At 29.4% G+C, this 12248-nt stretch overlaps 2 protein-coding genes across 3 annotated transcripts; both read right to left on the reverse strand.

Annotated features, from left to right (window-relative positions):
• Positions 1-1176: 1176 nt before the first annotated feature.
• On the reverse strand, positions 1177-4367 carry LOC133037930 (AT-rich interactive domain-containing protein 2). Its single transcript, XM_061115724.1, has 2 exons — positions 3096-4367; positions 1177-2328 (listed from the first exon to the last, which is right to left on the reverse strand). Exons 1-2 carry the CDS (start codon positions 4050-4052, stop codon positions 1432-1434), a joined length of 1854 nt encoding a protein of 617 aa, XP_060971707.1. The 5' UTR covers positions 4053-4367; the 3' UTR covers positions 1177-1431.
• Positions 4368-9332: 4965 nt separating this feature from the next.
• LOC115716499 (probable E3 ubiquitin-protein ligase RHB1A) lies at positions 9333-12220 on the reverse strand. 2 transcript variants are annotated; one of them, XM_030645311.2, is made up of 5 exons: positions 12019-12220; positions 10954-11082; positions 10378-10810; positions 10113-10222; positions 9333-10010 (listed from the first exon to the last, which is right to left on the reverse strand). In XM_030645311.2, the coding sequence occupies exons 2-5, from the start codon at positions 11017-11019 to the stop codon at positions 9978-9980; spliced, it is 642 nt and encodes a 213-aa protein (XP_030501171.1). In that variant the 5' UTR covers positions 11020-11082; positions 12019-12220; the 3' UTR covers positions 9333-9977. The 2 variants fall into 2 exon arrangements, with proteins under 2 accessions (XP_030501171.1, XP_030501170.1); XM_030645310.2 differs by having other exon boundaries at positions 10954-11246; positions 12019-12214.
• Between the last annotated feature and the right edge of the window lie 28 nt (positions 12221-12248).

A 12248-nucleotide genomic window follows, 5' to 3' on the forward strand; every position in this document is an offset into this window, starting at 1 on the left:
TGGAGAACTAGAATCACTAGACATATATAACTTAGAGGAGAAGAATAATCTAAGGCTAAAGAAGAAGAAATATATACAACTTAGGAAATAGAAGTTTGCTTTTATAGAGTAGAAAAGTTGTTGAAATGGTAGAGTAATATATGCCTAACATTAATGAGCATTAAATGTCCAATTAAAAATATGTTCTTGGCATGTAAAATGTATTTATCGATGGTATGTCGATAGTATGTCGACAGTTTGTTGATACTTTTTCAGTACGTATTCTGAGGAATGTTGTTTGTCATCATGTCAACATGTTATCGATAGTTTGGAGATAGTTTCTTGATAATTTGCCATGAGTGGATTTTTCTTGTTATTTTTCATTTTTGTTATCTTTTTATCGATAGTATGTTGATTGTTTGTCGACATGCTAACGATGATTTTGTGAAAATGAAAAGAAAAGAAAAATAAGAAAAGAAAGGTATAAATGAAATGGGTTAACAAAAAAAAATATAGGGTGCAATTTCTACTTTTCTTTTTTCTAGAGATTTTAGGCCCAAAGGCACAAGGGAGAACCAATTTTCCACATGATGCGTCCAAGTCAATACACCGAATTTGAAGCTAAAGAAAAGTCTTTCATAGAGAAACAATCATTTCTCCATTATTGGGGGGCTTTTGAGAAACCAATGATATCATATCAAATGGAATGTTCTCATCTCCAATATCTATCGTTTTAGATACAAACAAGTAATGTTATATAGCATTTGGCTATTTTGATGTGAACTTAAGGAGAAGAAGGTGTTATCTTTTACAAGAAAGTTTATAGACAGAGTATGTGGTTGATAAAGAATCTTACTCATCAGTCATAACCTAAAATGTAAAAGCTATTATGCATTAGCCAACATTGAAGCCAGCTCACAAAAGCCCACTTGTGTCTCATGATTTTCACATCTACTACAATTGATCACATCTTATCTATACAGGTGTGGATGATAACCTCTGCTGTAACTCTGTCTACAGAGTTTGACAATTGATACCTCCATCCACATATGAGAGAGAGAGAGAGAGAGAGAGAGAGAGAGAGAGAGAGAGAGAGACATTTTGTTTGAAACATGTTCAATGAACAAAGAAAAAATAAATGAAAAAGTAACTCAAACGATTGTGAATATCTTAAATCTTTTTATCTAACAACATGGGTAAAGTCCAAAGTGATGAAAATTGGTATTAGACAATGTATTTACATGTGCAGCATTATCTAGGCAATTTGTATGGCTTTTCTAAAAATACGATTACTATGCCAAACAAATTTTGATGAGCGCCATCATGTGAATTCTCCACAACACATTCTATAATATGGGGGTCTACAACAAAATAAACAAGGTCTGCATCAAACACCTAGGGACCAGCCTCAAAATTTGCATCAACATCATAAGAAATTGACAAAGTTGTTCCTCACTGCATTTGATCTAAATCCAAATCAGTACACTGCCTATTTTGGATACATTTTGGTAACTTGGATCCTGAAACATTAACTGCATTATTACCAAAAACATCACCTATCATTCCAAATTCAGTTTCGTCATCATCACTATCGATATTTATTGGAGTTACACGATTCTGATAACTTCTTTTCAGGACAAGGAACACGTTGAAGTAGTAACTCACTACCTGTTCTCTTTTTTTCCTGATAAACCACCTGGCTTTCTTCTCATTAAAGTGCATACTTGACCTTACTATATCCTTGAATTTCTTTTCCTCTTCAGTTGTCCACTGAAGACAAATTTCCTCGCCCATACGATCAATTTTCCAACGATAAAATGCCAAACCAAGTTCGCGTTTAAGCTTCATCCTTGCTTCGGCGATGTGAAATCTTACACATCCAACAGATCCTGGAAGAGGACAGTTACAGAATTCTTGTCTTCCCTTGCCAATAGTATCAGTAGTTTCAATGGAGACCTTTTGGTCTCCACATTCCAATGGCCAGACCCTTGTTCCTAACCATTTGGAATCACTCTCAAAAATCACACCAGTCCACTCGGGGACATCAGCTTGAAAGAGGGGTCCAACAGAAACTTGTTTCTGTATGGTGTCATCCTCTGAAGAGTAAACTTCTTTAACCAAAACTGGTAAATCATCAACTACAGATGCTTCCTCCTTCGGTTCACTTTCCAACTCCACTTTATGAGTACTAATCAATTTAGTTGGACTGGATGAACATGGCTTGCAACAAGGGCAACTACGAGATTTCACTACACTTGGAATTCTTGTTCTGGATCTCAACCTGTCTGAAGAAGGGTAAATTACTGCATTGTTATCCTCATACATTGAGGGGTGCATCTTTAACTTCTTCTGCAAATGAAACCACGATTTGTTATGAAATTGTACAGTTACAAAGAGCACAAGTTTCAGACTTCAGCTTTCAGCCCCTAAATTGTCAAGAAGCCAACTAGTCCAACTTTTCGACCAACTGTCACAATCACTGGTTATTGCTTCAACAGCTAAGGAACAACGAACTGTATATATCTTCAAATGAGACATTAACAAGTGTGAAACTAAGACATACCTCAGTGCTTTCGTTCATTTTATATTAATTTCTATACTTGTTTAGTCCTCAAGAAAAACACACTATAATTTTATTTTATAAGGATGAATGAAAGAGTGAAGGGTGCTAATTCAAGGAGGTGTAAAGACAAGGTCACTGAAAAAACCTTTGCAAATTTAAGGGTATCAGCTATATTTTTATTTCACCTAGAAAATTGAGAAAAAAAGAAAGAAGAAGAAAATCTGCCGATTAAGAATTCAACTTGAATAAACAAAATAGTACAGATGACAGACTGGAGTTCTTGGTAGCCACATTAATAAAGATTCAATTTCACTACCATTAGAGACTGCCCTCATACCTACATTGGATCCTAATTTCATCCAGAGTCCATGAAAGCGTTGAAATAAGCTCTAGGCTGATCAAGTGAGAAATGCAAGCATTAAACCATGACCATTACACAAATTTAAGGTGCCAATCTCGTGAAACTCAGTCGTTGGCCGTGGCCTGACAGCAAAAGAAGAACCAGAACATATACAAAATGGATTTACATACATAAATAACATAAAATTGTTACCTGCACTAAAGATTCTTCCTTTCTGGAATCAAGATGCCTTGTTTGTAACAAAACCTCTCTTGCTCTCATTGCCTGGACCCATAAAGTTTTCTCCCCATGCTCCATTAACTTAGATGGCCCTGCTATAATTCCAATAGAAGGATCACCCGAGTGCTTAGCAATATCGGTTAGCCAATTCAGCAACCCTGACAAAGATTCTCTCTTTCTCTTATTGCATGTCTTCTCTTTCTTATTAATAAGAGAGCTCAACAAAAGATCATCGCCTTCTTGATCTTTATGAACAATTTTTTCGTCATTGTCTCTTTTGCATTGTATGGTATCTGACAAACACAACTTTTTCTTGTTGCACTCACCACCATTTTGGGAGTCAAATTTTAATTTAACTACTTTACTATTATTACTACCATCCCACTCAACCCTGTCTGGAAACAAATCTCTAAACTCTGACTCCGACTCCATGGACAACAACCTAAAATTTCCATTTTCCGAGGTCTGATCCGTAAACCTCTTTTCACCAAGCCATTTTTCTAATTCACTCAAATACTTTAAATAAACCAATTTTACAGAAGCAGTAGCACCAACACCCAAACCCGATTCCTTGGCCACCTTAGCCCACAAACGCTTCTTCGACACAAATTCAAAACCCCCTTTGTTTCTCACAAGAAGAAAAAGTTTGAACAAATCCACAGGCGGTTTACTGTAATCAACCACAACCGGAACAGGCCTAAAGACTCCATCTTTACTAACTGCCTTGAGAAAAGCCGCTAAAACCTTATCAAACAAACTTCGTACCTCAGGACCACCATTATCATCCGAGCCATTCTCAACAACGGCGACGCCGGCGGCGGCGGAGCCACCATCTTCTTCCCCGCGTAGAACATCGTTGCCCTGATGAGCTCCGATATTTTGCAGGGAATCCAAAGCAGATCCATTTTCCAACATCGACCATCCCGCCATGAAAGGTGTCGTAAAAAACGCAGACAATTTCTACCTTGAGAGATCGACGGTTCAAGAACGATAAAAAAAGACCAAAAAAGGTATCAACAGAATGGGGTCGATTTGATCTGTGGAACGGAGTTAGAGGTGACCCTTCCGCCGTCGCCGGAGTTTGTGACGGTTTTTCAGTTCATTTTCATTTCTGGGTTTGAATGGAAAACGACAACGGGACAGGAGAGCTCTGAGATGGGACAAAGCCCCAAAACCTACAAAACAGTGTGTGGGTAGAGCTTTTTATTACAAACACCATTATAATAATTAAATAATTAATATTTTATAATTTAATAGAACCAAAGGTTATATAAATAGTAGTTTTTTTTAAAATATATATCAATAAAAAAATTTAGGGAAATTGCCATTATATTGATTTTTTTTTTTTTTTCATTTTTTCATTTTCTAAATTTTATTTTTATTTTTATAAATCAGCTTTATTTCGAGATTATATTGTTTTATTTTATAAAAGTCATTTTTATTTTAAAATTATGCTATTTTCATTTTAAAATTATGTTGTTTCCATATTTATAAATAAATAGAAAGTTAATTATAAAAATATAAATAAAAAAATTACTTATATAATTGTGAAACTTAGAAGGGTAATGTAGAATTATAATAATACATCTTTCAATATTTTGTTGAGAAATTTTATTTACACCCAAAAATTTTTAAAGACACTTCATTTTAAAAATTTTTATTTTATATAAAATTTATATCTTTAATTGTATTAAGTTATTTTAACTTTTTTCTTCTAATTCATGTTCTTAAAAAAATTATATACCTATTAAATAAAAATAAATTATATTTTAAATATTATGATAAAAAAATTAAATTAAAAAATTATATGAATTTTTTTTAGAAAAAAATAAAAAATATATCTATACATGAGTTAGAAACAATTATGAAAATGAACAAAATAAGTATTGAAATTAATATAAAATAATGTGAGGAAAAAAATTAAAAAAATATATTAAGAGTATTTTTTAAAAAAATTATTTAAATTTATATCTTTTTTAATAATGCGATGTATTAATCATTTTATGGGGTGCAAAGAGAACCCCTATTTTTTTTTCTTCAAAATCTATCTATATCTATAAAGGAGAAGTATGAGACGGTAAAGTGACGGTCTAAAATCTCTCTAAAGTTATTTTTTTTTCTCCTTAATTTTCTCACTTTTTTAATATTTTATTAGAGCATAAATTTACAAATTAATATTTTACTATTAATTTAATAAATTTTTTATAAAAATATCTATCTTAATTTATTATTTTTTAAAAAAATACATAATAATAATTATAAACTAAATTAATAATATTAAATTAAATAATTATTCAATTATTTATATATATATATATATGTATTCATAACTATATCGATGTGTGAAGTTTTTTTTTACTTTGCAGAATATAGAAAAAATATTTTTTTTTATAGAAAAAATCTATTGTTAATAAAACATTATGAATTGAACAAAAAAAAAAAGTGCTACATGTAAATATAAAGTTAGGGTGTTCGCAGTGCAGGTGGTGCGGTTTTTGACCATTTTTTCAAACCAACCCACACATGCAGTTTTTCCAATTTCCCAAACCGCACCCGCACCGCAAAACTAAAAAACTGCAAAAAACCACACTGTAAAAAATGGTGCGGTGCGGTGCGGTTTTGCGATTTCTGCAGACTATTACCAATAATTAAAGTATCACAAATACAACAAAACTGACTTAAAAAATAAAAAGAAAAAAAAGAACTAAAATTGACAAAAAAATATATAAAAAAGACAAAAAAAAGTTTTTTTTTGAAGCTTTAATAAGTAAAAGACTGTAAGAAAGAAAAAAAATTAAGAAAAGTATAAATGTAAAAATTTCTTTATCAAATTATAAATGTAATGTTTGAAAAAAATTAAGTATTTAGTGTTAATTTTCTTAATAGAAGAAACTTTAAAATGCAAATGTAAAATAAACTAAAGAAAAAAAAAATAAAAGGATAATTAGATAAGGCATTATTTTTTGTAAAAAAGAAATTACATTTTTATGTTTGCATATATATATATATATATATATATATATATATATTTTACATTTTTACGGTTTTCCATAGAAACAACACGAAAACAACAAGAAAACTACAACAAGTAACATGAAAATAACATTAAAACAACAACAAAAAATAACATACAGATAACAAAAAATCAACAACAAATTAACAAGAGTACAACATAAAAAGATCGTATTTTCTGTAAATAAAATAAAAAAAAAATCATAAAAATGTTTAAAATTCCGTGAAATCGTATTTTTGTAATTTTGTGTGTTGTTTTTGTCCCAAAAATAAAATTAATTAAGCAAGAAACAAAAACATGAAATATGAGTTTAGATATTGGGTTTACAAAAATATAGCATATCAAATACCATAAAAAATCTTAAATGTGAAAAAATACCATAGAAGAGTGGCAAACTTAAAAATACTATATTTTTGTAACTTTTTTTTTTTAATTTTTTTTTTTATGAAATCTCATATTTCATGTAATTTTCACTTATAAAAATTTCTACTCTACTTGAATATGCTGTATTACATCAAATATCTAGTTACCTTGCACTTTGATAAGATCAGTTTTGAATAATTGTGCAATAATTTTTTAAAACCCAATACATACATTAATGATGAAATATGAAATTCTCTCTCGTGGATGCCTATCGCCATCGGTTCCACAATCATCATAGCGGCCTGATTGTGAGAGGCCAAAGAAGCAAATATGAAGCAAACAAAACGTCTATACAAAAGTATATGTGTTCTGGTGAAAGCAGTTCTTTTGCATATTATTGATACAATTTTAATAAAGCTAGGAAACTAAGAAGGAAGATAGCTCACCTTAAATATATACATTAATAGAGTTTTACGAGATATAATACGTAGAAGAAATATGTCGATTCCATTTGATTTGAGATTTGTAATGGCTATTGATAATATGCTTGAACAAGGTAAGTATTGAAGTTATGGGTTCTATATGTCACACACTTCAACGATGTTTTTTTTTTGTTGTTGAAAATAATTGGTTTCGCATTTGATAGCAAGAGAAGAAGAGAATGAATAATGTAATTGCATTCTACCATAATATTTGGGAAGTTAGATTAATTTTTTAAAATATCTCTATTCAAAACTATTTAGAAAAATAGGGATTTAGTTCAACCACTTGGCCAGTATTTTTATTTATTTATTCTTTTAAAATTTTTAAAAGTTATTGTTTAATGTTAAATTAACTGGAAGAAAAAAAAAATCTGTTAAACAAGAAATATGGTTAAATAAGTACTTTTAATATGTAAAGATAAAGATACTAGATAATATACACTAATATTTAATTTTATATTAGGTTATAATAATTAAATAATGTTATAAATACATAAGTTACTATTTGGGCACAAATTAATCTACCTTTTAATGATAAAAAATCTCTAACTTTTGATTAAATTTATTTTAATGATATCAGCTCAAAGAAAAATTTATTTTAATTAAATTTTAAAAAATATTTTTTGAATTAATTAAAATTAAATAATGAATTTATTAAAGAGCAAAGTAAGAACTTCAAACTACATCTATTTAGTTGTGTATAATGAAACTGAATTAAAATATTGACTTTATATCATTCATATGGTAAAGACAAATTTAAAAAAACTTAAATAAAATAATATTAATATTTACATATTTATAAAACAAATAGTAGTAACAACATTTGTTAAATTTAATAGAATATTGTTTTATTTTTATAATATATTCTGTTAAACTAATAAAAATAGTTAGATAACTATTTTTCTTTATATATATATTATATATAAAAGTGCAGGATCAATAGTTATATAAAATATGTAATCATTATGATTATATTTACTTTTAATCATATTACGATTAATTTAAAAATTAAAATAAATATAAATAATAAATAACTTATAACTTGATATTTTATTTTCTTATAAAAATTTAATTAAAATTAATTATATTTAAAATAAAATTACTAATAATTACCAATTAATTTTATGCAATTTATTAAGTACAAATATTTTAACAATTAATTTTGATTGAACTTAAATAATTAAAATATTTGTAGCAAAACTCCATATAATTTAAAATTATTACATGCATAACCTTATTTAATAAAATATAATAAAAATGACTTCTAAGTAGAAATAATTTTACACCCAATCTTCTTATTAAAAATACCTTTAAATAAGTGTGTCAGTCCCAAATTAATTTAAATTATTTTTTTAAAAAAAATAATTTAAAATGTAATAATAATTATAAAATTAAATATTAGTTAATTAGTTTTGTTCTTCATTTAAATCTTCATCAAAACAAAAATTATCGAAATATATTATTATTATAACTAAGATTGTTACTTCTTTTTCACACATAAGCATAATTGTAAAAAAAATAGTTGGCAAATCACTAAAAATCAAAGTAGAACATCAACCTAGAGATTGCACAAACAAATTACCGAACCAAAGTAGACTATCATTATAACTGAGATTGTTGTTACTTTTTTTCACAAATAAGCTTAATAATAGAAAAATAGCAATCAAATCACTGAAAATCAAAGAGATATCGAACTGTAGTTAGTAAATTAAAAAATAGTTTGTGACAGAAATATAAGAAATTTCATATGATGTTAACTTAGATCAAACTAAAATTCTAATTTTTGAAATTATATATATATATATATATTATAAAGAATAAAGATGAGCAAACAGTTGAAAAAAATAATTAGAATTGAAAAAATTATAATAAAAATTTAAATATAAAAATAAAATTATTTATAAATATTAATTGCTAATTTTTTTTGTTAAATATTTAAATTTAAAATTAATTATTTTAAAAAATTAATTAATTATAATTAATTTAATTCTAAAAAAAATTAACCTAAAAAACAGAATATAATCAATGATTATAATAAATATATAAGCCTTGGTTGACTACTCAATGCAAAAGATACAAAAGGTAATATAAAAGATAATAATTATCTTTACCTTCTTCTCTGCCCAAAATTACACCTGCAATGCTTGCCCACATTAGCGACTCTAGCTTAATTCTTAGTTGTTGATTGTTTACTGAGTTATTTTCATTCAATTTTTTTATCTTCTTTGAAACCATTTTGTGAAGTAATTGGCTTTCCAACTTAATTGTACTGAAATCACAAGGTTTAACATTGAGACATTTTTCATGTGATTTGCACCCCACGAAAGAGGTAAGGGAGAGAAACAAAAACAATGAAACAAAAAAACAAGAAGAACAAGACATATTTACATCAATAATCTGAAAATACAGCCAATGTACTTTGTCATACCAACCTTTCATTTTCCAATACTCTCATCAAAATCTCTACCCACCTTCAAAGAACCCAGTGTAAACTATATGCCATTTACAGGACCAACCAATTCAAGCAAGAAGCCAAAAAAAAAAAAAAAACACTAGTATCCAAACAGACTCACGAAACACTATACCCACATTAAGAGAAAACATATATTGGAAAAAGAAGAAGATATGGTTTTTCACTTTTCAGTTTTCACCTCCTATATGCTTGAACAACTAAACCTTTCACTTTGGACAATAACTATGACTTAATAGAAAATGAAACTCAAGAATGGCCTCACGCCTTTCTCAAAATTTCCCATTTCCTCCCTCCTACCCACCAAAAAACAAAAACAAAGACCCCCCGAAAAAATACCCAACCTTCTTTTGTTGCCTTGTCATTTTTTTTCTGCTTCAAAGTTAAAAAGAAATGAATGCACAGTGATCTGACCAACAAAACCAATCAATAACCATGTATGTGGCTGCCACTTCTAAATGCGTACATAAAAAGAAAGTGTAAGACCTTCGAGAAATGAAGTTGACTTATTTATATGCTGTTCACCGCTAGGAATCAATAGGAGGATCAAATATCATTTCCTGCATCAGAAAGAAAACAGCTAATGAGCATTATGGAGCTCACTGGATTTATCACCTTATACATTTGTCATTTGCTATTCAAAACAACATGGTATGGCTAACCTGATCACACACAGGACAGGTCTCACTTCTTTCCATCCATTCCAGAATGCATGCGAGGTGAAAATGATGCTCGCATTTTGTGTTAAGTTTTGGATTCTCTTTGTCATACTCTGCAATGTAGAAGAAAGAACAGAATAATGAAAATGATATATCTCTGATTAACTAAAATCTGAGTATTATTCACAGATAGAAAGACCATCATAGATTATGATAGAAAAAAAAGTTGCTGGGTTTTAACAGGAAAAGAAATAAGTATGCAGTTTACCCTCCAAACAGATTGGACAACCATCTTCTTCTTCAGCTGTCAAAACAACAGATTCCACTGATTTTGAAAGTTCAACTTCCAAGTCCTTTGCTGTCTCAACTTCAAAAACACTTTGCGCCTTGCCGTCTGAATCTTTCAAGTCTTCACACTTGGGAGAACGATCCTGCCCATTTCCACCAGCTGCTTCTTGGAAAGAATCCGAGTTTGTTGACTGTGCCACTGCTCCATTCTTATCACTACAAATTTCTTGAGCACCTGGTGGGGAATTAGAGCGTCCAAGTGGCACATCATATGGAACTGGTGCAGGAGGTGGTCTGTAAGTATCTGGGCTGGATGTATCCAAATTAGTATCCACCAAGAGACCAGTAGAGAGTGTAGATGTCGGGTTACGATGTGATGACAGAGGCAAGTGCTCTTCTGATGTCCTTGGATACTGTATAAAGATTCAAATTGAATGAATTGATGATAATGGTAATGCATAATCATTTTGAATTGATCATGAGATCAAATTATCTGAATGACACAAACAAGATAAAGAAAGGCAGTCATCTAATCCAAGCGAAGTATTATACTGACATAATAGTATGTAGGTGCACTAGTGAGTTCAGTTCCTTTAGAGGAACAACAGCAACAACCTCCCATTTTCTTTTACTTATCTCTGCTTCGCAACTAAAACTTTTGTCACTTGATCATGCAGCATGTCCTCTTCAGCACAAGAAAGAAGAAAATAATTCGAACAAATTCCGTCAAAAAATCACTAAGATAGGCCAATTGAAACTTTATAATATAAGACAGCAATAGAATATCCTTGAAAAAATCTGCACTTTTTAGAAGCAAATTCTCAATCAAGTAAGACACCACAAGAGCTTCTGCAAATAAACAACAATGAGTCTTCACTCCTAAAAGGTTTATCATATACGAAATCTACAAAAACTAAAATTTGACAATATGTACACAAATATAACTATATATTATTAAATAATTGATATGAAAGGTGAATTTAATCTCAACACACACACACATCAACCAAATTTTATAATCTGAAGCAGCCACTGACAGCGTATTACAGAAAACCCAGCAAAACTAGCAAATCTGAAACAGCCGTTTTGAGTAAAAGGCAACACGAATTTAAAATATTGGTACGAGAATTGCAAACAAAATCCAAATTCGAGTAAAACCATAATCCCTTAATATCATCATAAAATCACCAGTCATCATGAGATGAATCAAAGTAATAATAAATTTATAACCTATAACGATTCATAATTGTAGCTTCATTTCCAGCACACAATTTAGAAGCAATCGAGCCATAGAATTATAAGCTCTTTCAGGTTAATTTTCACTAGCTCTAACAACCACTTCACATAAAGAGTAAAGACGTATATATATACAAGGCATACATACATACATATAAGGAGTCCGATAAAGATAATATCATATATAGAAATAAAACTCAATATCTAAAAAAGGAAAACCTAGACAGTGAAGAACAATTTCGGAAATTTAGAAACACGAAACGATCAATTCGATTTTCTATTAATATATATAAATATAAAAATTTCAATCCTCCGGAATAAATCATATTAAAAACAATGAAATTGAAAGAAACAAAGTGAATTGGGGATTAGAGATTTAGATTACCTGCCGAAGAAAGGAAGAAAGAAAGAAAAATGGGGGAGGAATCGGAATTGGGAATTTTCAAGGAATAGGTGGTGGACTCGTCTGAGTAGGAGGCCAATAAAAGCCTGTTTTTTCTTTCCTTTTTCTATTCTTTTGTTATCTTTTTAGAGAGAGAAAGTGAGAAAAGAAAACTAAAGAGAAGACAAGAGGGTTTTCATTTTGGGAAATTTTCATATCTATACGTAATATAC

The sequence above is a fragment of the Cannabis sativa genome, chromosome 5, assembly GCF_029168945.1.
Source record: "Cannabis sativa cultivar Pink pepper isolate KNU-18-1 chromosome 5, ASM2916894v1, whole genome shotgun sequence".
NCBI lineage: Eukaryota > Viridiplantae > Streptophyta > Magnoliopsida > Rosales > Cannabaceae > Cannabis > Cannabis sativa.